The 24,756-nt window shown below is 39.0% G+C and overlaps 1 protein-coding gene across 2 annotated transcripts in view; it reads left to right on the top strand.

Moving 5' to 3' along the window:
* Positions 1-24,756, top strand: part of CBR4 (carbonyl reductase 4) — a 113,129-nt gene that overhangs the window by 41,150 nt on the left and 47,223 nt on the right. For both annotated transcript variants that reach the window (XM_053703814.1, XM_053703813.1), the window contains exon 2: positions 4,423-4,564. In XM_053703814.1, the coding sequence (XP_053559789.1) occupies positions 4,423-4,564 (142 nt within the window). The remainder of the gene's footprint in view (positions 1-4,422; positions 4,565-24,756) is intronic.

Here is a 24,756-nt window from a genome sequence, read left to right as displayed (position 1 = left end):
GTTACCGTTGTTGGCCAGATCTCTGTTACCATTCATATATTGAAACTCAGAGGGATTGGCCAGGCTCTTCAGCATTTTCAGGCTCATCTAAATAATATGGATCTGAACAGTTTCATAGGCAATGCAGTTGCAGTATCAGACTTCAGTGAGGTACTTAAACCTCCAACTTATTGAAAGAGGCAGATGAATGCTGCAGATGGTAAAGATGACCGCAGTTTGCCTTCCAGGGAAAACAGGCAGTTCTGTCAGCCTCTGTGGTCTTCAAATACTTTAACTGGACAAGGCAAATAATTGGCAAAGCATTGTTGGTTTACACTTTTTTTTTTTTTAATGTTTTTATTGAGGTCCAAGAAGAAATAAACAGTATACATACACACTTTTCAAATGATAGACAATCAATCAATTAATTATATACTCTGTGATATTGATGAGAAGTTGTAGTCCTATTTTTCTTATTCCCCTTATTACAAAATATTAGGTCACTCTTGGACCTGTAAGGTTAAATGAGATCAAGTCCAGGGGGCTGTGTTTGAAACACGTATGATAAAACAAAAGTAAATAAAACAAATAAGCAAAAAGCAAACAAATAGCTGTACAGAATGGGGTGAGGAAATCAATAAAGAAAAAGTCCTAACTGGGTTGTTAGTTAAAAATAAAAAATAGCAGTCGAGCAAACCAGGTTCAATGAAGAGGATATAATGTGCTGCACGCACACAACAAGGAGATATAAATATATGTAATAATTTCCCATATTTTATCTTGGTATCTATCTTAATAATAAGACCCTATGTGAAACAAACTTTTTGAATCAGAATGGGGATTATCAATAATGGGGTATGGGGTATTTGTGATAAATAGATGGCTATATTAACAAGGTTGATATGACATAACTGTTATTACTATATAATAGGATTAGCTGATGTATTAAAGCTACATTCCAAAACGTAAGTTGGTAGCATGGTATAGTTCTGCTGTTTCAAAAAGTATCCCACCAATACCATCACTATAGTGTTGAAACTCAATCTTTTATGCATGGCATCTATTGTGTTAAGATACTGCCCCTCCCCGTGGCCTCGGCCGCAGGCCATCAGAAAAAGAGTGTGCATCTCACAAAAACTGAAGCGACTATTTATCTTCCTAGAGATAGCCTTCCTTCAATATAGTAGTATAGGAGAAAATATATAATTGCGTCAAAATATGTGGTTAAACATCATAAAAATAGAAGGCTATATACAGTGAGGTGAAGTAAGAGGTACATCTGTAATAAACTGATATCAACCAATACTAAACATCATAAAAAACACAAATAGCAACAGAGGTCTCTACCAACATGGCACCTTTCAGAATGAGTCTCTTATAGTCATCTCGATATAGTCCCATTAATAGGATGAACATAGTTATAACTGATCAAGAAAACAGGATGACTGTTCAACTCCGTTTAACAAGCGTTTCTGTATTCTAGCCCTTTTCTGCGATGAAGACTTGTGTATTATTGCGGGGGCAAGTACTGAATTCTTTTAGTGTCTGATGCTTCTCATGAGGGGGTTGGGATAGAGACCGGGGGTAACCTCTCAACGTGACTTCAATGTGGAACGACAGATAACAGAGGCTTTTTTTATTGCCCATTGAAGAAATAACCCCGCTGTGTCTTGCTCCTTTAGCCTCCAGGTTGCAGGCTGAGTTGTAGCCCAGGTTGATGTCTGAGAGCAGCCGCACAATCGGGGAGGGTTGGTTGGGAAAATATCTTGTGCTTTTTCATCCCGAAGATCTTTTATATAGACGGCATATTGATTTTCTTCTAGTGAGAACGCTCTCGATAACTGCTTAGTAGTCTGCACCGCATAGGCTGTTGTAAAAATCTTCTGCGGTTGTGACCAGTCAGTTTGCTTCGTCGGTTGTGACAAATTTACAGGAGATTCTGTGTCGATGTTGCAATCTGTGGTCAATGGCTCAATTAGGCGTGTGGCATGGTTTTCTCTATCATGCAGAATTTGCATCAAGCAGTCATACGGAGCTTTATCCATTAATTTGTGAAACAGCTTTTCGATTCTCTCCAGCCCCTCGTCTAATTGCTGCAGGTAGGCTTCTCCCGCCATGTGCGCCATTCCAAGCATCGCCTTGTAAAATGATTTTTGGAAAATGTGTATTAGTTTACACTGCTGCTGACCTGGTAATACTTCTCACCAGATTAGAAAAGCTTGAATTCCCAGTTAGGAACGAGTACCTCGGATCTACCGAGGGAGAAGCGCCGCCGTTATTGAGCCTCCGCTCCAGGCCCTTAATGTCCTTTCCTGAGTTCTGATGGCAGAAATACAGCCCAAGTATTAGCAATAAGTCCTCTGAAGAGCTAACAGAAATTCTGGTTATGTATTTTTATACTCTGGCTGTATGATGGTGCCCATAATCGGCGGATTGTAGGCTTCTCTATCAGAGCTCTTGGAAATTGCCTGGTTTACACTTTTAATGAGATTGGCTATGAACCCTCTTCTTCATCTATTTCAAGACCTACTGATGCAAAGCCTGCACTTTTATCCAGAACTAAAGGCACCTTATACCTTGGCAGCTGCACCTTACTATCTGAAGAAGGCTGGACTTTCTGCTCAGACAGTTGATATACTTTTGGAAGCTTGTAAAGTACATCCTGAACTTATTTTTGAGGATGGCACATTTTCACTGTACGAATGTTGGTAATACATGAGTGTTCATTGGAATATTTCTGCTTTCTTTATTGCCTTAAAGGTTTACCTTTTAACAGCAGACAGAGGGTACCCTTCATTCTTACCTAAATCGTACCCTGTGCCACTTGACATTTTTGTTAAATATCTTATGATATGTGTGCTTAATAGACATAAATTTATAAATGGCCCTTAAGGCTTCTAAAATATTGATCTGTGGACCCAATGTGTTAGGAAATTGGCCATCACCGTGTTTAAGCAATTGTGCAATAATAAAATCCTCTAACAGAACTATATGTTTAAACTACTTGTGTTGAACCCCTTTGTAGCTGTTGACCAAGTATTAGTAAAAGAAGAAGAAAAAGGCAATATAGAACATTTTATTAGTGCTTTTTGGTGTCCTTTAAAGAATAAAAACTGTTGGTACTGAGTGAATTTATGGAAAGTTTAGTAAGTATGGTCTAATATCTATTTTCCTTCATACTTGTTTGAGTAATTCCATGGAAATATCTGAGTAGAGCTGATGTAGGAGGCGTGCGGAGTTCATATGAATAAGGTGCCACTCTGCTGGTCAGTCAACCAGTGATAAACACTGCCGTGCAGTATCCTTAATCTGTTAACAAAATAAAGCTGTAAAAAGTATTAGCTTGCTCAGCCAGGTAAAGTAGCATGTAAACAGATTTAAGGCTTACATTTTTGGTGTCAGCTTTCATTTAATATGTCTCTGAAATGTAATTTGCAGTTCTTTCACAATCAGCTACTGAAAATATGTTAGGCTGTACAAAGTCTACTGAACAAACAGGGTGTTGTCTGTTACCTTCAGCCCTTCTGTTTTGACTCATGACATTTCTTGAAATAATACCTGAGTTGTAGCACTCTATTAACTCTTCAATACTGTAAGGTCAGGAAGAAATATAAATATTTCCTGCATGTTATGTTTTATTATCAGGCGCTAAAATGAGATTCTAGGACTAAATAATAATCAGTTTCACTACGACAGTATTATGCTTAGTACCATTCTCTGCTCATGCTTGTGAACCCCCAATGATGTGCCATACTGTTAGTGGGAAACAGAACACAAAACTGGTATAATGTATTTTGAATAAAATCTTATTGAAACAGTGTGAAGTTTGAAAGTTTTATGTCAGTATGTATTAAACTATATCTATAAAAATACCAGTTATACTAGGTAGCTAGATCTTTCATTAAATTGCTGTCATTTGCCAGTCAGTATAGGTTCAGAAATAGGAGACATTTCTGTAAAAAAAGCATTGGAAAATAAAAATGTCCAATCATAATAGTAGCATTGCTAGATTACAGTGATATTGTACTAAAAAAATATTATTTTTGCAAAAGGGCAGCATTTAAGTATGAAGTAAGAACTATTTAAATTTAAATTGAGACTAACACAGCAGTATTAGCTGTGTACTTCATGCTCAGCTCATTGGCTGATAGATTCTTCCTGCTATTGCTCATTGGCTGATAAGTACTTCCTCCTAATGCTCATTGGCTGATAGGTACATTGAGTAATAGCAGGAAGTACACATGATACTGTATTCATTTTAAGCAGCTCTTACTTCATATTGTTTATAGAAAGAAAACATTCCGCATTTTAAATGTTTTTTTCATGTGAAACGTTTGAGTATAAAGTGCCTTTTATACTATTGACAGTATTTTTTTTATCTACATTTGTAAATGATAGAATATACATAACAGTACCAGACTAATATTTTGTTTTCCTTTTTAGATGGCCAAAGTCTGTGCTGTTTTTGGAGGATCTAGAGGAATAGGAAAAGCCATTGCAAATCTATTGTCCCAAAAAAACTATAAAGTGGCAATAATTTCTAGAAATTTAGAAGTCGCCAGAGCCACAGCACAAGAGGTTGCCGGTATGTATATGTAAAGTAGTTGTGTGTGTATATATATATATATATATATATATATAGATCATCAGAAAGAATATGTGATCCACGCCAAAAGTAAAACTTGACTTTTATTCATTTGTTAAAAAGAAAAACATTCAATGGAAATCACTGTAGCTTAGCAGAGTGAGCGCAGCACTGGGCTTACGCGTTTCGGCGGTTAAGCCGTAGTCATAGCCTATAGTGCTGTGTTTGCTCCTGCTATTTAAAAGCAAATGTAAAATTGTAATTGGCTCAAAGTTAATTGCTAATTAAAAACACAATTGCGCTACTCTGTTACTATTGTCTGCCAGACCATATGTGAGAACACAAGTTTATACATTACACGATTGATACTTCTGTATACCCAGAATCACAAATCAGAACACACATAGTTGATACAATAAATTTGATTACTTCATAAGTACATATGTGAATTTATAACATCATTATTAGTTTATAACTGAGTGTATTCATTGACTAGACTAACACAATTGGGCTAATATTTCAGAGTGCATTAACACTATACTAAATGTACGTGTTTAGACAGTCTCCAATCAACCAATATTGTCAATCATCTGAAATGTGTGTGACAGTGTATCGGTCACTCAGCACACTGGCTAATTGATGGTTTGAAGGGTTGACACAAATATAAACCACACAGTGTGTCTAAATAAGCGAGTCGCTGTCAGTCACAAACATTAAATATATTTGTACAACAACGTAGTTATACTCTAGAGGTATATGATTACAGAACTGTAGTGTGTCACACTGACCAGAAATAGATTAAGGTATCCCTTGCTCACCTGTTCAAATGTGCGGCGGATATAATACTATTTGACCATCACTATCGTCACTATACCACGCACTATACAGGTCCTTATATGTCAGATCAAGTATAGTATTTTATCCTATTGCGCTGCATTAGATGGACCAATAGAAACTACAATCAGATTGAGTGCTATCTATTGTCCCTGTAGTTATCCTGCATTGGATGGCACAGTGAGAACTGTGGAGGGGGGGAAAAGCAGGGGATGTCCCTATAGTTATCCTGCATTGGATGACACAGTGTGAACTGTGGAGGGGGGGGGAAAGCGGGGTATGGGGAAAGGGGGGGGGGGGACCAATAAGCTGTATATAAAAGAATCACTTAAATACAGACCATTACATGTGTGATGTGTGTATTTAAATATCTACACTATAAGACATGTAACATATTTCAACTAGTCCATATCTAAGAAAATATGTACAAATGGACCAATACCATTCATTCCCAGTAATTTATTAGGTCATACCTGGAATTAAGTCCCTTTGGGACTCTGGTGTCTAATTTGAAGATCCAAAATATTTCTCTTTTGGCTAAGAGCTGTTCAAGGTCACCGCCACGTTTGGGTAGTACCACTTTCTCTATGGTGCACCACTTGAAGGTGTTTAATGTGCTTTTGTGTTTTTCTGCAAAATGTTGCACAAGTGGAGTGGTGGCCTTACCTTGGCTTATCGTGGAAAGGTGTAACATAATTCGGGTATTTACGTCTCTTGACGTGAGACCCACGTATTGTTTCTTGCACGCTATACATATCAAATATATCACATAAGTGGTTCTACAATTTAGACATGAGTGTATGTCATATTTTGTACCCAGTGCCAAAGACTCAAATTCCTTGGTAATTTGTACAAATTCACATGGACGACAATGGTGGCTCCCACATCTGTACATACCAACATGTGTGAGCCATGAACTATTGGTATTGGATACTTTTTTTCAATTGGATTGGTGCTAATATAGAGCCTAGGGTTTTGCTCTTTTTGTAGGAACATCTGATTCCTGTCTCGACTACCCTCTGTAACTGGTCGTCTGCCGCAAGCAGTGAGAAATTCTTTCTCACTATCTTACAGATCTCCTGGTACTGGGATCTGTATTCTGTTACAAAGTTAACTCTATCTCTTCCAGAGATCTCCCTCTCTGATCTCTTGTTATATTTGAGTAATTCTGATCTAGGAATGCTTTCAACTATTGCCTCTGCTCTGTCCAAGTCTCTCTGTGGATATTTTCTCTTTCTCAGATTTTGTTTGAGATCAGTAGCCTTGTCTTTAAATTCAGAGGGATCTGAGCAATTGCGCTTGAGCCTGATTAGTTGGCCCTTGGCTATTTCAAACCTTATCTGCTTCGGGTGGCAGCTCTGGCCATGTAGTATGGTGTTTCCCGTTATGGGTTTGTGATACACACAAGTGGCAACTTTCTTTCCCGTGATGCCTCTCAAGGATAAATCCAAGAAATGTATTTCCACTGGATTTGTTTCATGAGTGAATCTCAAACCCATATCATTGCTGTTTAGATACGTCATGAACTGTTCAATACTTTCATCTGCCCCCTTCCAGACCAATAACAGGTCGTCTATATACCTGTAATACAATTTTATGTTACTTCTGTGAAGTTTGCCATCTCCATAGATGCGGCACAGCTCCCACCAGCCTAGATATAAATTGGCGTAGGATGGGGCGAATTTAGCTCCCATGGCTGTGCCGCATCTCTGGAGATAGCAATCCCCCTCAAATTGGAAAAAATTGTGGGTTAAAAGGAACCTCACTACTCTCAAAATAAAGGTCTGAAAGTCAACACTGTAATTGGAATAGTTGTGCAGAAAATATTGTATAGCTCTAATCCCTTGTTGTGAGGGATGGAAGAATTCAATGCGGCAACATCCACAGTGAGCCATAAATAGCCACATTCCCACTTAAACTGCTCCACGATATTGATGACATGCTTGGTGTCCTTCAAATGGGATGCCACTTGTGTTACTAGGGGCTGTAATATGGAATCGGTCCACTGCGACAAATGTTCTAATAGTGAACCGATGCCACTCACGATTTGCCTTCCTTGTACATTGGTGACAGATTTATGTACTTTGGGAAGATGGTGGAAACAGGGGGTCCGGGGATGTACTACATATAAATATGCCACTGTCTGGTCATCAAGGAACCCCTGTTCCCTACCATCGTCCAAAATGTTTTTGAGTTCCAACTGATAGGCCCGTGTGGGATCTCTGTCTAGTTTGAGGTAATCATGCGGATTATGCAGTTGGCGGTTGGCCTCAGCCACATAATCCATCCTATTCATAACAACAACCGCACCGCCTTTGTCCGCGGTGCGTATGACCAAATTGCTGTTTTTCTCAAGTTCGCTCAAAGCTTTCCTTTGTTTGTATGATAAATTATGTGCAGTCTTCGTGCAGGAACCAGCCAAATTAATCAAATCAGTTTCCACTCTTTGTTGGAAAGTTTCCAAAATAATCTCTCTGTTGTGAATGGGATAAAAGGTTGAATTATTTTTGAAACTAGATGCCCTATTAGTGGTATTGGAGAGATTCCTGGACTCACTTTCCAAGGATTGTAAGGACACAACATCACAGAGTTCATGAAAATCATGCAAACTATGATCCCCCTGATTCTGTGATGCTGCTCCCCCCCCACTGCCTGGAGTCATGTCTCCTGCACCAAAATGTTTTTTTAAAGTTAAATTACTAATAAGGCGATTCACATCCAACAAAGTTTGGAACAGATTGAAGTTACTCGTAGGCGAGAAACCTAATCCCAGGGACAGCACCTGTATTTGTTCTTTGGAAAGTGTGTATGAGGAAAGATTCAAAACATTCTGTATCATTTGTACTTGGTTTGTGGGCGGTTGCCCCTCAATTGGTACCTCCCTGTCCCCTCCCCTTGTGTCTGCTGAACTCCCCCTGTTTGATCTCGGGTCTCTCGAAAAACCTTAGGGAAAACCTGTTCAAGATCAGAGTTCATAGTCCCTTGTGCACTTGTAATATGTGTGGAACTATGTGCATGCATAGGTTCATAGTGGGTTACTTGTTGGAATTGATTACTATTTTTATGTCTAACTACTGGACCACCTGATGACCCTATTCTAGGGCCTGCATCTGCAACAGGGGCAACTGGCATATCAATAGAGGTAGAAGGGACAATAGTACCAGAGGTTACCGCAGCTACAGGGCACTCAGTTGATCCTTCATCAGAGGAATATTCTGAATCACTCCCAGTGAATGTAACATTCTTCTGTTGTTTGTTACCTCTGCGTCTGCGGTTACCTCTTTTCTTATTCGGAAACTGTGTACGTCTGAATTCCCCCCTTTTCTTTCTATTCCATATATACACAGTGTCTGTTTGGTAGTCTGATCTGTCCCGCAAAAATGTTGAATGTTTGTTCTCCATTACAACACTCTTACCCCTGGCCACAATACCTCTTAGTATAGTGTCAAATTTGCCAAACTGTGGATCGCCAATGCGTTTATCCATTTCAGTTTAGAAATCTGAAATTTCATTTTTTATCCCAATTAGTTGTCTAGATTTAAACTCTTTTAACATGTTCATCCATTTCATAGAACAATCAGTTAAAGTTAAATTCCAATCCTTAATAAAATCTTTTTCATTTGGATCTACATCAAATGTCTGGAATTTCAAGAGTCCCCTGGGGATCATCCCGAGCTCAAGGTATTTGTCAAATGTCCAGATATCCCACTGAACTTTACACTCTTTTAAAAGTAGTGACTCCATGATTTCAAATAGGGAACTGAGAGATAATACTCCTTTATCTTCAGAAAAAATGTGTTCATAATCTTGTGTTCTCTTTCTACTGCTGGCATCAATGAGAAATAGTCCCTGTTGTATTGGACCACATTTCCCTGCTGTTGATTCACTTCCATTATTACTGCTGTGCAACTACGAAATGGTGACTCTAGCACTCTAATTGGTACCTCCTGTTGGTACTGTAATCACAGTCACACAATGAAAAGGAGAGAGGAGTGCGAGTCAAACCCAATTCTTTAGCACATAAAAGTTCCTGTGCCCTTCCTGACTATAACAGAACCAAAGCATTACACAATACCCCCAGGCATCCATTACATGTGATTATAAATCTCCTTTCCTTGTAAACAGTAGCTGAAAAGACTTGGCACTGGTGTTGTGCTTTTAATAGAATGGTATACATGTTATTTATCATATATAATTATAAGGTGTGCACATCTTTAGGGTAATATACTGTCACATGTTCTTGTGTCACATGTTTTTGTGGTAATATACACCTATGTGGCTGATAGTTCCTTGGGATTATAAAGGTATTATATCTATAATTGATCTCCCATATTTTGCACAATAAATACTGTTTATTTTTTCAAAGATTATTTTGGTCAGAGATTGATTCCCTACACTTTGAATAACAAATTTTGATGATTTATTTTCAGAAGAGTGCTTGATTCCCTATCTTTCATATGGTTAATTAATTTACATGTTCCAAACTCTTTTCTTATAGTTAGTTGTGTATATAATTTGTTATAGGGTCTGCACCACTTAATTATTTACGTCACTGCCAGTTAATTGGTATTGGATTACACATTTATATTGACCATTTGTCCTGTACCCTTTTTGTTTTTTTATATATAAAACTAAACCTTGATGCTACTAATTTTCAGTATCACAGTAATAGTCTGACAAAATAGTACAAGCAATGTCATAAAAAAAATAAAAATGTGTGTACTGTGAAATCACATGCACATATGCAAATTTGGCATCCTACATTCAAAGCAGTTAGAATTTAAATATAGTTATATACTTTTCAGTAAATGTTTTGTTTCTCTTTAGCTGTTTGGACTGTAGACATGTGTAAAGTTTCTCATATTTGAACAAATAAGAAAACAGCATTCTTTTCTGCTATAAATGACGCCCAAATCTACCTTTTTTGCACCAGACATTTCCTCTTTCCTGCTGTCTCGTGTCACCATCTGCCTATCTTATATCACATCCTGGATGGCTTCTCACTTCCTAAAGCTGAACCTCTCAAACTGAAATCCTATTTCCGCTCTCTAAAATCTCCAAATTCACCAAATCTCACTTACTGTGGACAACTCTGTCATCACCTCTACCCCTCAGGCCCGCTGCCTTGGGGTAACACTTGACTTTCTTTTGCTCCCTACATTCAGGGCTAGATTATGAGTGGAGCGCTTTTTTGAGTTAACTTTGCTAAACGGAGGCTTTTTGTGCACGTCAAGTTGAGCATGTTGAGTTTCTGCTTGTATTACAAGTTGAAAGTAAAAATAGACTTTGTGAAGTTGTGATTACTTGAACGTATTCCCCTATAGACTTCAATGGAGAGCGGAAACTGGAAAAAACACCCATACTTGCGCACTAGCCTGATCGCGTTTATTCAAGTGCGCTAAACCCGACATGAATTATGAATATTTCACATTCCAATGTTCTTCACATACAGAACAATGTACTTTTTTATTGTAAATACATATTTCTATATATATCCGTACATACCTGTATATCTATTCATAGCCATTGACTTACTCTCTTACTGACACATTTTTTTCTGATTTCAAGTATCTGAATGCCCTACCTCAAATTAGTAAGGCATACCTACGACATCTTCTTTACCCTTTGTCAGCCCTGGAGACCCCCATTTCCAAAGCAGCCAGCGGTTATCTCAGCAAGCATTCAGCAAGCATACGGTTCAGCTCTGCAGCAACTTAGGATCGTTTGGGGGTATGTTTAAAGTGTTTTTTAACTTTTATTAAATAATTAATTTTTTTCACAATATATGGCCTCTCTGAGGTACCAGCAGTGCTCCTGTCAGTAGCCCTGCCCCCTCAGCTTGGCACTCTTCCCCCCCCCCCCCCTCACCCGGATTCTGCAGTTTAGCAAGAGAGGAGCTACTCAGCCTCTGCTTGCTTTTTCCCACAAAATTGAGACTGATTCTGCATCCTGTCACTGGAGGGGGGTGAGTTTCCATGCAGCAGCTGCCAGGGTTTACTTGTGTAGAGGACTCTCTAACATTATTATTTAACAGTGTATGTGTATTTGTTCATAATCTGCTATACTTATCACTCTTGCATATAAAGGAACACAGTAAATATGTCCCCATTAGAGCTATGTCAGACCCTTTGGAATAGTCGTCTACTGATAATTCTCCCTTTCCATTTTTTTGTCTGTTTTGCAAAACTGTTCTAGTGAGCCAGGTCAAAAAACCTTCTAATGTCCTGTCCCTCTGTTTGTTACTAAGGGGCTACTACTGACTTTACCCCTGAGTTTAAAAATGATTTACACAAAACTATGGCAGAATATTTAGCGGCTATCCCCAAGCCAAGTAAATGTTAATGAAAGTCTGGGGGTTTATTTTCATCTTTTGAAGTGAACATGCAAGCTTCTTCCACTCAACTGACCTGCTTAAGAGTTTTGACTCTGCAGAATCAGATTCATCCAGTTCAGATGGGAAGTGTCATCTGGTGAACAGGACCCTTTTCCTGACCCTTAATTTGACACTGCTTTGAGATTGAAAGTGGAGCATATTCATTCCTTGTTGCTTGAGGTACTGAGAAATGCTGTTTTCAAAGCTTCACCAAAAATTCCAGAGGTATTTCAGGTTCCAGATTTTATTTCTGACTATATAGCTAAGAAATGGAAGAAGCCTGGTTTACCATTTGCTCTTTCTTTTTTTTTTAAGAGGATGTACCCGATTCCAGAACAGAATGTGGAATTGTGGGAAACCATCCCCAAGGTTGATGGATCTAATTTTTCTCTTGCCAGATGCACTACTATCCCCATGGAGGATAGCACCTCGTTCAGGGACCCACAGGACCACAAATTAGAGTCTTTCTTGAGAAAGCTCTTCTTCAAACAGGTCTTCTGCTTAAACCAGCAGTGTCTATTAACTGTGTGGCTGCAGCAGTGGCCCTCTGGTGCAATTCCTTTAAGGCCCTCAAAATGGCTAATTCCTTTATATGGGACGCAGTAATGGACATCATCAGGATTGATGTAAAAAATATGTCTATGGCAGTTCTTGCAAGAAGGGCTTTATGGTTAAAGTCATTGTCAGCAGACATGATGTCAAAAAATATGTTAATGACTCCTTCCTTGGGAAGATCTTACTTGGTTCTTCCCCGGACTCAATCATTAAGACTGTTACTGGAGACAAAGGAGCTTTTCTCCCTCAGGGCAAGAAATCTGGGAAAGAACAGACCAAGTAACAGGTTTTGCTCCTTTTGTTCTTCAGGAGATCAGAAGTCCTCCTCTTCTCTCCAAGCCGGCCTGGAAGCCTAGTTCTTTCTGGACAAAGAACAAGCAGGCCAAGAAGTCCAACACCAAATCTGCACAAAGGTTAGGCCCCCAAACCAGATTCTGTTATGGTATGGGGCAGATTGAGTCTTTTCCAGAAGGCCTGGTTTCAGTCAGTCAAGGACCCTTGGGTTTAAAACATCATATAACAGGATTACAGGATAGCCTTTCGCTCCAGGCCTCTTTGAGGATGGATTCTATCTGTCTTATGTCCCCAAAAATCCTGTAAAGGTGGCTGCCTTCATGCAATGTGTTCAGGATATAGAGAATATGGGAGTAATTACAGTGTACTCCACAGAAATGTTTGCTAGCCAGGTGGCTTTAGGAAGTAGGTGGGTGCCATCATTTAGTAGCCGGGGGGGGGGCAGTGTAATTTGTTTCTAATATTATATAGTTTTCAGCTATCCAAAGAACAAATTTAATTGCAGAATTTAACAAATGTATTTAAAGTGATGGTAAATCCAAGCGTTTAAAACGTTAGGATTTGCCATCACTAAAAATCAAGGGGAATTTCATTGATTAACCATGTAAAAAAGGCTGCTAAACTCACCCTGTCTGCGCTGTTGTACAGTGCTAAGTTCAGCGGCTCAGGCCGCCCACGGCACAACGATCTTCTATCAATGAGTTGCAGCTTGCACCTCTGAACCAATAGTGGTGGTGCATTCAGAAACCTGTCAGTTGACACGCACGGCAATTGGTTGAGAGGTGCAAACACCACCTCATTGAAGGAGATTGTTGTGCCTTGGATGGCCAGAGCTGCTGAATTTAGCACTGTGCAATGGCACAGAAAGGGTGAGTTAGCACCCTTTTTTTTTACATGTTAATCAATTAAACTCCCCTTGATTTTTAGTGATGGTAAATCCTAGCGTTTGTTAAACGCTTGGATTTACCATTGCTTTAAATACATTTGTTAAATTCTGCAATGGCACAGAAAGGTTGAGTTTAGCACCCTTTTTTTACACTGTTGATCAATTAAACTCTGCTTGATTTTTAGTGAGGGTAAATCCTAGCGTTTGTTAAATGCTTGGATTAACCATCACTTTAATGATAATTTGTGCAATAAAAATTAAAAAAATTTAATATGAGATAATTTTAGCTTAATATTGGCTAAGATTTTTGACGGTTGGTCAGTAAAATCAGCCGGTACACCTGCTAAAAAGGTCCTGGGGAGAACACTAAATTTTCCTAGTACCTGTGTCTCAACAGAGACAAGGGTTTTCCTCCAATATGTTCATTGTCACAAAGAAGGAAGGGACTTTCAGACCCATTTGGAACAAGTTTTGTCAGGGTCCCCACTTTCAAGATGGAAACAATTCACACAATTTTACCCTTACCAAACAGGGTAAATTTATGTCCACTATAGACCCTATCCACAATGATCACCATTAATTTCTAAGGTTTGCACTCTTAGACAAACACTACATGTTTGTCACCCTTCCATTTGGTCTGGCTACAGCTCCTCGCATTTTCACAAAGGTGCTAGGAGCATTGTTGGCGGTGATCAGAGCCCTGGGAATCTCAATTGCCCCTTATCTGTATAATATCTAAGTGTAGGCTCCTTCTCTGCCTCTAGCTATTGTCAATACTCAAAGACTTCTATCTTTTCTCCAGGATCACGTTTGGAGAATCAATGTTCCGAAGAGCTACCTCGGCTACCCTGACTGGGTAGCTCTGCCAAACGGGTCCTGCTTCCTCCCTGACGACTGCAGCTATGTAGCTGGCAAGTGACCACAGCCTGTTACCACCCCTGTTGCCCGACAGCACCAGTACTCAGGGTCCCATCCTGTGGCAGACTCCGGCTACCCAGACTAGGTAGCTCTGCCAGAGAGTCCTTCCTCTGCCTGGAACAGGAGGCTATGTAGCCCAGGAAAGTGATTTTAGCTGGAGCCCACCCAAATAACTAGACATACTAGCATTCAGGTGAAACAGGAACTCTCTTTATTGTAAAACATACACTCCTTTTATACACACAGCTCATCTTGATAAGACCCTGGACAATACCACAATTTTCCCACCATTCCCGCCCCTCGAGACTGACCGGCACCTCCATAGCAGCCACAGTCTCACAGAATCCCAGTGCCTAGGGGTGGCAGTTTCGGGGTGATCCCGGTTGGGTTGTTATTTTTAAGCTCTCGGTCCCCAGATGCTACAGTCCAAAAATCAGTGTGATTCGTTACTGGAGACCGGAGTTACAGTTCGTTGAAGTTATGGGGTTAGGGGAGTCCAAAACCCCTGGTTCCCAAAGGAGCTCCCCTCCGATAATTCCCCCAGCTCTTGCCCTCCTTAGGGGCTACCAATCCCCAAAAGAGCGGAGCTCTGGGGCAAAGGGCTACTGGAGCGACCAGGGCTAAAGTTAGCGGGTGTTCTGCTGCCCTGTGGCCGACCAGGAGTTCCAGAAGCCCAGCCAGCCTGAGAGGGGTTAGGCGGGTGTCTGTTGTGAGACGGCCGTCCGGGAGTTCCAGGAGCCCCAGGAGCCCGGCCAGCCTAGGAGGATTTTCCTGGTCATACACCAGCTCTTCTCTTAACAAGTTTAGAACACAAAACCGTGCAAACAAAAGCTTCCAGAGATTGTGGTTGCTCTGAGGAGCCCAAAACCACTGAGAAACAACAGGGGTGAGGTTGTAGGGGGTGGGGGGTAGCCTTAGCTGTCTGGTATCCGTGACACCCTTCAGCTATCTATGCTCAATCAGTGGTAAAAGACTTATCTGCAATTGGATGAGCAGATTGTTCTTTTTTTTTAAAAATATTTATTTATTTGTGGCTACCAGAGTATAATACAAAGCAAGAAAGGTTCTTCCATATCAATATAGAACTACACCACACAGGATGTAAACAAATATACCACAAATACACGCGTGGTGTCAACAAAATAAACAGCGTAAAACAAAAAATATGATTAGATTACATCATTCTCAATATATCTTAAAAACAAATTATAATGTAACGATCAACTCTTTTAACTCTGGAAGCACCGGATGAGCAGATTGTTCTGGATTTGTCTGCTAGACAATCTCTCCCTTGGTGGATACAGAGTCCTTTCTTGGGCTATTGTGACGACAGACAACAGTGTTTTGGCCTGGGGCACAGTCTGGAAATCTCAGAGAGTTCAAAACGTTTGGTCTCTTCTGGAATTCCAAATGATTCTTTGGGTTCTTCAATCCTGGCCTCTCCTAAAAAAGGAAAGGTTTATACATTTACAGTTGGACAATATCATGAGGGTGACTTACATAAATGATCAAGGGGGAACCCACTGTCCCCTGGCCATGCAGGAAGTGTCCCAGATACTGTATTTGGCAGAGAAGAATCATTTCTCTCTGTAAGCAAATCACATTCCAGGAGTGAACAATTGGGAAGCAGATTACCTCAGCCGTCAGTTGTTTCATCCAGGAGAGTGATCTTTTCATCAGGACATCTTCGATTAATTATTGATCAGATGGGGGCTACTGGTCATAGATTGTATGACTTCTAATTTAAATCACAAACTTCCAGTGTATTGTTCAAGATCAAAGGCTTAGATGATAGATGCCTTGGAGTGTCCATGGAGCTTTCATCTAGAGTACCTGTTCCCTTCGTTTGTTCTACTTCCAAGAGTAATTCCTTGAATTAAACAGGAGTCAGCTTCAGAAATCCTGATGGCTTCAGGCTGACCCCGCAAAACATGGTATGCAGATTTGGTGCAGATGTCCTCTTCTCCTCCATGGCTTCTTCCTCTAAGACAAGATCTATTGTCTCAAGGGCCTCTTTTCCATCAGGACCTCAAATCTCTAGTTTAACGGCGTGGAGGTTGAAAGCCTAGTCTTAAAACACAGAGGTTTATTAACACTGATTCAAGCCAGAAAGCCTGTTACCCAAACACATTTATCACAAAATTTGGAAGGCATACTTTGATTGGTGTTATTTCAGTGGCTTTTCTTGACATTCCTTTAGGATTCTTAGAATTCTTCAGTTTTTACAAGATGGTCTTTACAAGGTTTTGTCTGCTTGCTCTCTGAAAAGCCAAGTCTCTGCCTTATCTGTTTTGTTTCATAAAAAGTTAGCTAAACGTCCTAATATTCAAACTGTTGATCAGGTGCTGGTTAGAATTAGGCCAGTTGTGTGGCCTATATCTCCATCCTGGAACTTTAACTTAGTTATTTCTGTTCTGCAATGTCCTCCTTTTGAACCAAACTATTATCATGGAAAGTGCTCTCCACTAGGAGAGTTTCTGAGTTATAGGCTTTATCTAGTGACCCTCCCTTTTTAGTTTTTCACAAAGATAAATCAGTTCTTCTTACTAAATATGATTTTCTTTTTAAGGGGGTTTCTTTGGAAAATATCAAGTAGGAGATTGTTGTCCCTTCTTTGTGTCCGGATCCTTCTAATTCTAAGCAACAAATTTTACATAATCTTGATGTTTTCAGAGCATTGAAAGCATTGAAGTTTTTTTTTTTTTTTTTTTTTTAAATGTGGAAATTATTATAGAAATTATAATTGATGTACTAATCTGTGATTTATTAAGTTAAGTTGACTCCTGTGTATAATGTGTTCTCATTCAGTGAATTAGTTGTAGCGTGTGAAGTGCTTAAAAATAGGTGTACTCAAAAGCTAGGAAACACAAAAAAAAAAATATACCAGTAACAGTAAAAACAGAAAACAAAACAAAACACCAAAAAAACAAAAGCAAAACCGGGGTTAGTGTCTATTGCCACGTCAGCCAAGCCAGTGAGTTTTCCCTTTCCTCTTCTTTTTATACTACTGTAATGCCAATATTTCTAGGTTTCTACATCTAACTATATCTAGCCACTTAGAGTTGTTTCCAGTTCTTATATGTCCCTTCCACTTGAATTTTTTAGTTTAACGATCTAAGGGCTTAATGTCAGAATTATAAAAGCTTACTTTATATTATGCAATTCCCTTTTGTATAGCTAGCCCCTATAGATTTTACATAAGAAGTATATTACAATGATGTGTCCAGTGTCTTATTTTATTCTGTTTTCTAGGCAGTGGTCGTCCTTTGTGATGGTATTCAGCCCAGCTGCTAGCTTTAATTAGATATATTTTGGCCTTTTACAGTCTCCTACCCGTTGGGTTATGGGAGGGCTAGTTTCCAAGTATTCGGTTGCTTCTTAGGTTGAGATCTCCCAGTACAAGCTACTTAGATTATAGCAACTCTACGATTCCAACAGGTTTCCTTCCTTTCTTCCTGTCTGGGACTGTGTAACCTGATCTTCTAGGTCTTTCTATATCCACTGGGTGTTATAAATTAATCCAATTCTACTCCTACCCTTAGGGTTATGGGAGAGTACAGTGGACTATATTTTATATTGATTCTAGAACTGGGGGTTTTACCAGTTATCCCCTGTTTTTATACAGAATAGTTGATGTTTCCCACCACTTCCTGTCTCAACTCTTGTCAGTGTTGATTCTAATTCTAAGTCCTCATATCCAGGATTTAAGCTCAGGAGATGAATTTATAGATTATTTAATATCCCCAGTCTGATGTAAAATTATCTTAGGCAGCAATGAAGGTTAATACAGTTCTGCTCAGATTACTGCCGCTTCTCTTTAGTACTGGATAATTTATAGTCTTATTATTATAACAAGCCGGTATGGGTCCAGTAGAGCAAGTATAGTTTGTTATAGAATGTTTGCAAGCAAGTCAGAAGCATTGAATGTTTATTAGCCAGTTTCAGTCATAGTCTATATGTTTGATTTGCTGATTAACAGCCTAGAGTTCAAAACAGCTAGTATTCCCTCCACTTTCTCTCTTAGCTCTTGTCAGAGTTATTTCCAACACTGAATCTTTAGGTCCAAGATTAGGCTTAAGAGAGAGAATTGTGGACTACTTAATGCCTTCAGCCTGATGTAAGATATCACTTATATAACATTTCAGGTCTCTGCCACAGCTCTTTAGTGTTTAAGCGATTACGGTCTTGTAAGAAGCAAGCATATGCCCAGTAAAGCAGCTGTAGTTTGTTATAGCGTGTTTGAGTGCAGAGAAGCATTAAGCGTTTGTTAAAAAGTTTCAGTCTGTGTGCTTATTACTTGTTAGTAGCTTAGGGTTAATAGCTGTAGTGTGAAGGAAAAGAAACAGTACCGTCCTTGTATGCTTCTAACTTCTTATTCCCTCTGTTGCTGTCTCTGCCGGTGGCTAAGCCCGGTCCAAGGTTAGTGACGTCACACGCCAACTGTGTATCTTTGTCCAGGAGCCCGGAGGGAACAACCGGAGATAGCAAACCAGCCAAATACCTTGCTTTTGGCTTATCCAATAGAGCTGCTTCAGCCACGAAGCGATCGCTGCTGTGGGACTTCCGTTGCGCTTCCTCCCACTTCTGGGTCCGGGCCATTCTAATGTCTGGCCAAGGTAAATGTGCATCCGAAATTAGGTGTTTGTAAGGCGCCGAGCAGTACACCACCTTCACTCCACCTGCATGCCCCGGCCTGCACCGGAAGTCGAAAGCATTGAAGTTTTATCTTCAAGTTACTAAGGAGTTCAGACAATCTTACGGTTTATTTGTTCACTACTCTGGTGCATATAAAAGGGAGAAGGCTATTTCTGTAGCCTTGGCCTCTTGGCTTAAACTGGTAATTCACAAGACTTATTTGGTGGTAGGAAAGTCACCCCCTAAAAGTATCAAAACTCCTGGGAAAACTAGTTTACTACCGCCTAACCCTCTTCCTGTCCTCTAACTTCTTGCTTGACCCCCTGCAATCTGGCTTCCGCCCCCAACACTCAACTGAAACTGTCCTCACCAGGGTTACTAATTATTTTCTTTCTGCTAAAAGTAACTGCCACAACTCTATACTTATCTAACTTGACCTCTCAGCTGCATTAGACACAGTTGACCACTCCATCCTCCTACAGATCCTCTGCACTCTCTTGGATCCATTCTTATCTTTCACACAAGTCCTTTTCTGTGTAATTTGCTGGTGACTCCCTTTCTGTCTGTTGGCATACCTCAAGGCTCTGTCCTAGTTCCTCTACTCTTCTCCATTTATCCTTCTTCTCTGGGTAAACGTATCAACAGCTATGGCTTCATGTATCACCTCTATGCTGATGACACACAGACCTACCTCTCTAACCCTGCTCTCATTCCCTCTGTCCTTTCCCCTTTCCTGGATGGCTTCACACCACCTAAAGATTAACATGTCCAAGACTGAGCTCCTTTTAATCCTCCCCTCTAGCTCCACTCTGATGTCAACAGCATCACTATCTCCCGATCACCCCAAGTCTGCTGCCTCAGAATTACACTTGACTCCAACCTGTCCCACATCCAATTACTCTCTTCATGCTGCAGCAACCACCTACACAATATTTCCAAAATTTGACCATTTCGGAATGCTGACACTACAAAGCAAATAATCCACTCCCTTGTAATTTCCTGACTTGACTACTGCAATAACCTATCTCTCCCCCATTCAATCCATCCTAGATGCCTCTGCCAGGCTAATCCACCTTTCCTGTTGCTCTGTATCTTTTACACCTCTTTGTGAGTCCCTTCACTGGCTCCCCATTCACAGCAGAATTAAATTTAAAATTCTCATCCTGACCTACAAAGCCCATACCAACGCCGCTCCCCACTACCTGTCCTCACTAATCAACAAATATACTCCAGCCGGCCCACTAAGATCCAACAATGACCTGCCCCTCCCATCTTCGATTATCACCTCTTCCTATGCTAAACTGCAGGACTTATCTTGTGTGACACCTACCCTCTAGATCACTCTCCCTTCAGACTTCTTCCTAATCTGTCTTCTTTTAAACGCTCCCTAAAGATATTTTTGTTCAGGGAAGCCTACCACCAAACTCAGTAACAAATATAATTCCACTTACCTAATAATTGCCCTCATCTAACACTGTTTTAACATCATTCTCACCCTTGCACTCCTCACCTCCTTTTTTCTCACCCTCCCACTCTATATTGTCAGTTCCCATGGGAACAGGGCCCTCAATTCCTCCTGTATTTGTTTGTCAAATTTTGTCTTGTCTCTTACAAGTTTTGTATCATTGTTTTATTTAAACAAATTGTACCCATGGACAGCACTGTGGAATATGTTGGCACTTTATAAATAAAGTATAATAAATAATAATCACAGCTCATTCTACAAGATCAGTTGCTACTTTCTGGGTTTTCAAAAATTTGCAGATTTGCAAAGCTGCAACATGGTCATCTCTGCATATCTTCTCAAAATGTTACCACTTTTTATGTTTTCGCTTCTTCGCAAGCATCTATGGTCAGGAAAGTCCTTCAGGCCGCAGTGTCTGACATTATGAACTGCTGTAAAATTGCCCCACCCATTCCTTAATGGGACAGTCTACATTAAAAGTTTTATTGTTTTAAAAGATATATAATCCCTTTATTACCCATTCACCAGTTTTGCATTACCAACACAGTTATATTAATACACTTTTTACCTCTGTGATTACCTTGTGTCTAATCATCTTCTGACAGCCTGATCACATGACTTTTATTTATTATCCGGTGCTAAAAATGAATACACAGAGCGCCTCCTAAAAGGCTAAGACACTAGTAGTGACAAGATTATTTAAATAAAAAATATATTGAAATTCTATAGGGGTATATAAAATATTTTATAAGCTACTTATAGCTAAAATATACAAACAAGATACAAAAGTGGATCCACTTAAAATTAACAATAAAATATGCATATATCTATATAAAAAACAATACAATTGTGGTTAAAAACCACAACAATATACAATCTTAATCACAAAATAAATTACAATAAAACAGCTGATGATGGTTGGATAAAAAATATAAATATATAAAAACATCAATTTACTGAGTAGGTGTCCATAAATATGTAGGTCCCAAACTTTAAATTCTTTCCAGAGAGTGAATGTCCAATATGAAGATTCTATTTTAAAACAGTTATCCTTATATATCCCTCGATAAACGGTGAAATGATGAAGTGTGTAAAAAAGAAAAACGTAGTGGTTTTCAAATCAAATTTCAAAAATTATTGTGAATATCCAAAAAATCCTGAAAAAGATGATGTGATGAAGTGGGCGTGAATAATCAAAAATGTGTTTACACAAAAATGAAAAAAGAAAAAGGAAAAAATTTGAAAAAATAATCCAAATGAATATTTAGGATGTGTTAAAGTGAATAACACACTTATAAAGTGACCCTTATGTGAATACAAGATGTGAAGAGATGCTCCTAAAAAGTTATTCCTGTGTGTAAACGATGAAAAAATACAGAAATGGATCCTATGTCTCAGGGATCAATTCATTCAAAGATATACCTGTAATAAAACAAATATAACATAGTGCAAAACTGCTATTCAAACTTAGTCAGTAATTGAAAAGAAGCTTACCATATATGTCAACGCGTTTCGGCCCTAAGAACTGGGCCTTTATCAAGACTATAGATGGATTAGCATGGTAGCTCCTTTTATAGCTATTACTGGCCAATAAGTGCCAGTGTTGTTTTGGCGCCAAAAAATAACCTCTACTTCCTGTTCCTGTTGACCTGGAAGTAAAATAATAACCTCTACTTCCTGTTCCTGATGACCTGGAAGTACTATTGAGTTTATTCTATTTTTGTATATATGTTCCTAGTTTCATGGTAAATTCATGCTATGTTTCAAATAAAGTACATGTTCATTTTTATTTGTTTCATTAATATTTGAAAGATAATATTTGCCTAAAATCGGCAAACCGGAAGTGTGTGTTCAGTCATTTATCACCATGGAAACCATTATAAGAGTGAATGAATAGAACAATTTTCAGTCATATATTTAGATTTACCATGCCTGATCTGAAAATAGGCTTAATCTATCCTAAGGTAACTAGCTATTTTTGAAAATTGTAAGGCTGCTTGTTAGGCCCTTCTTTGACAGAAAAGACGAGTGAATGAAAAATGTATTCTACTTAGGGAAGACATCAAAGTAATAAATATTATAGTGGATATGACACTATTAAGGAATACAATAAAATAAAATAGAAGATTCTTATTTAAAAAATATAACAATCTAAAAGGGTCCTAAAATGTAAGCAATAATATCACTGTCCCTATAGAGATATCTATTTAGGAAAAGCGTATAGAATGTCTTCTGGAATGTCATAAAAAATCATATATTTTTTGATATATAGAAATATCAAGAAACCTATTAAGATAAACATTATCATATAGCCTCCTATATGGAGACGACCCAGGGCTAAAAAACATTGGAATGATAAACATGATAAAAACATTGGGATAATGAACATCGATTGTAAACATAATTAAAATATAATTAAATTGTTCGAATGATAAACATGATAAAACATTAGGATAATGAACATCGATTAAAATATGTAAAAATTAGAATATTAAAATATTTCAATATTTGAAACTCTCCATCAGTAATAGTAATGCAAATTGGCAGGTGAAGAGGGGGGGTGCATGGTTATATTAACAGAAGTACTTGAAATCACAATTACAATAAGACCTATCTCTTTCAAATGCCTACATATACTCTATGTGGGGCACTACATTCACCTTTTTGGGGGCGCTGGTACCCACAATACTAGGAGCTACAGACACAAGGTTGAGCGCTGTCAGATTTTAACAGATTTTTATTTATTATCCATTGACTTGCATTTTAGCCAATTAGTGCTGTGTCTGCCACAAGCCACGGGCGTGATCACAATGTTATCTATATGGCTCACATGAACTAGCAGTCTCCTGTTGTAAAAGGCAAATAAAATCATGTGATAAGAGGCTGTCTTTAATGGCTTAGAAAAAGGCAGATATTTAGAGGTTTCAATGTTATAAAGTATATTAATATAACAATGTTGGTAGTAAATGCATTATCTATATTTTTAAACAATAACATATTTAGTGTTGACTGTCCCTTTAACATGGACTATCTGCTTGGGTATAATCCCACATGTTATGGAGCTCCATGGACTATCATCATCATACAAAAGAAAACAACATTTATGCTTACCTGATAAATTATTTTCTTTCAGGATCATGATAGTCCATAGACCCCGCCCTTTGAAAAAAAAATGTTTGGTTTTATATTAAACTAAGGAGAGATGAGAGGTGTATTTATAATTAAAAAAAGTGCATTATTATAAGTGAAGAACATAGGAATCTTAAATATGTACAGGCAGTGTTTTTATGAGTGTAATTGTAATTTTTCATGTATTTATGTTGTGCTTTATGCTTTCTTTTCCCCCTACCCTTTACGCGAGCTCTGAAATCATACTAACCTGACGCATGTTAAATTTGATTGCGCTTGTGTGAACGCGTTTACTTTCAACTCTTAATACGGACGCTATTTCCATCAAGTGCGAAAAGCAGAGAGGAAAACAATATTTCTCATACGCAACAATTAGCGTGCCACTTGTAATCTAGCCCTTAATCCTTAGCTAATTCCTGGCATTCCACTTTTAAAATATCAATTAATTAATTTAAAATTCATCACATCCTCACTCAAGACACTATCACCTAGATTTAGAGTTTTGCGGCCAAAGGGGTACGTTAGCTACGCGTGTTTCCCCCCCCCCCCGCACCTTTTAAATAACGCTGGTATTTAGAGTTCTCTGAAGGGCTGCGTTAGGCTCCAAAAAGGGAGTGTAGAGCATAATTTACCGCCACTTCAACTCTCAATACCAGCGTTGCTTACGGTAGCGGCCAGCTTGAAAAACGTGCTTGTGCACGATTCCCCCATAGGAAACAATGGGACAGTTTGAGCGGCAAAAAAACCTAACACCTGCAAAAAAGCAGCGTTCAGCTCCTAACGCAGCCCCATTGTTTCCTATGGGGAAACACTTCCTAAGTCTGCACCTAACACCCTAACATGAACCCAGAGTCTAAACACCCCTAACCTTACACTTATTAACCCCTAATCTGCCGCCCCCGCTATCACTGACCCCTGCATATTATTATTAACCCTTAATCTGCCGCTCTGAACACCGCCGCCACCTACATTATCCCTATGTACCCCTAATCTGCTGCCCCTAACACCGCCGACCCCTATATTATATTTAATAATAAATGTATTAACCCCTAAACCGCCTCACTCCCGCCTCGCAAACCCTATAATAAATTTTATTAACCCCT

The sequence above is a fragment of the Bombina bombina genome, chromosome 2 (assembly GCF_027579735.1).
Source record: "Bombina bombina isolate aBomBom1 chromosome 2, aBomBom1.pri, whole genome shotgun sequence".
NCBI lineage: Eukaryota > Metazoa > Chordata > Amphibia > Anura > Bombinatoridae > Bombina > Bombina bombina.
Note: the sequence above shows the minus strand (reverse complement) of the source record. Positions and strands in the feature narration are given on the sequence as shown.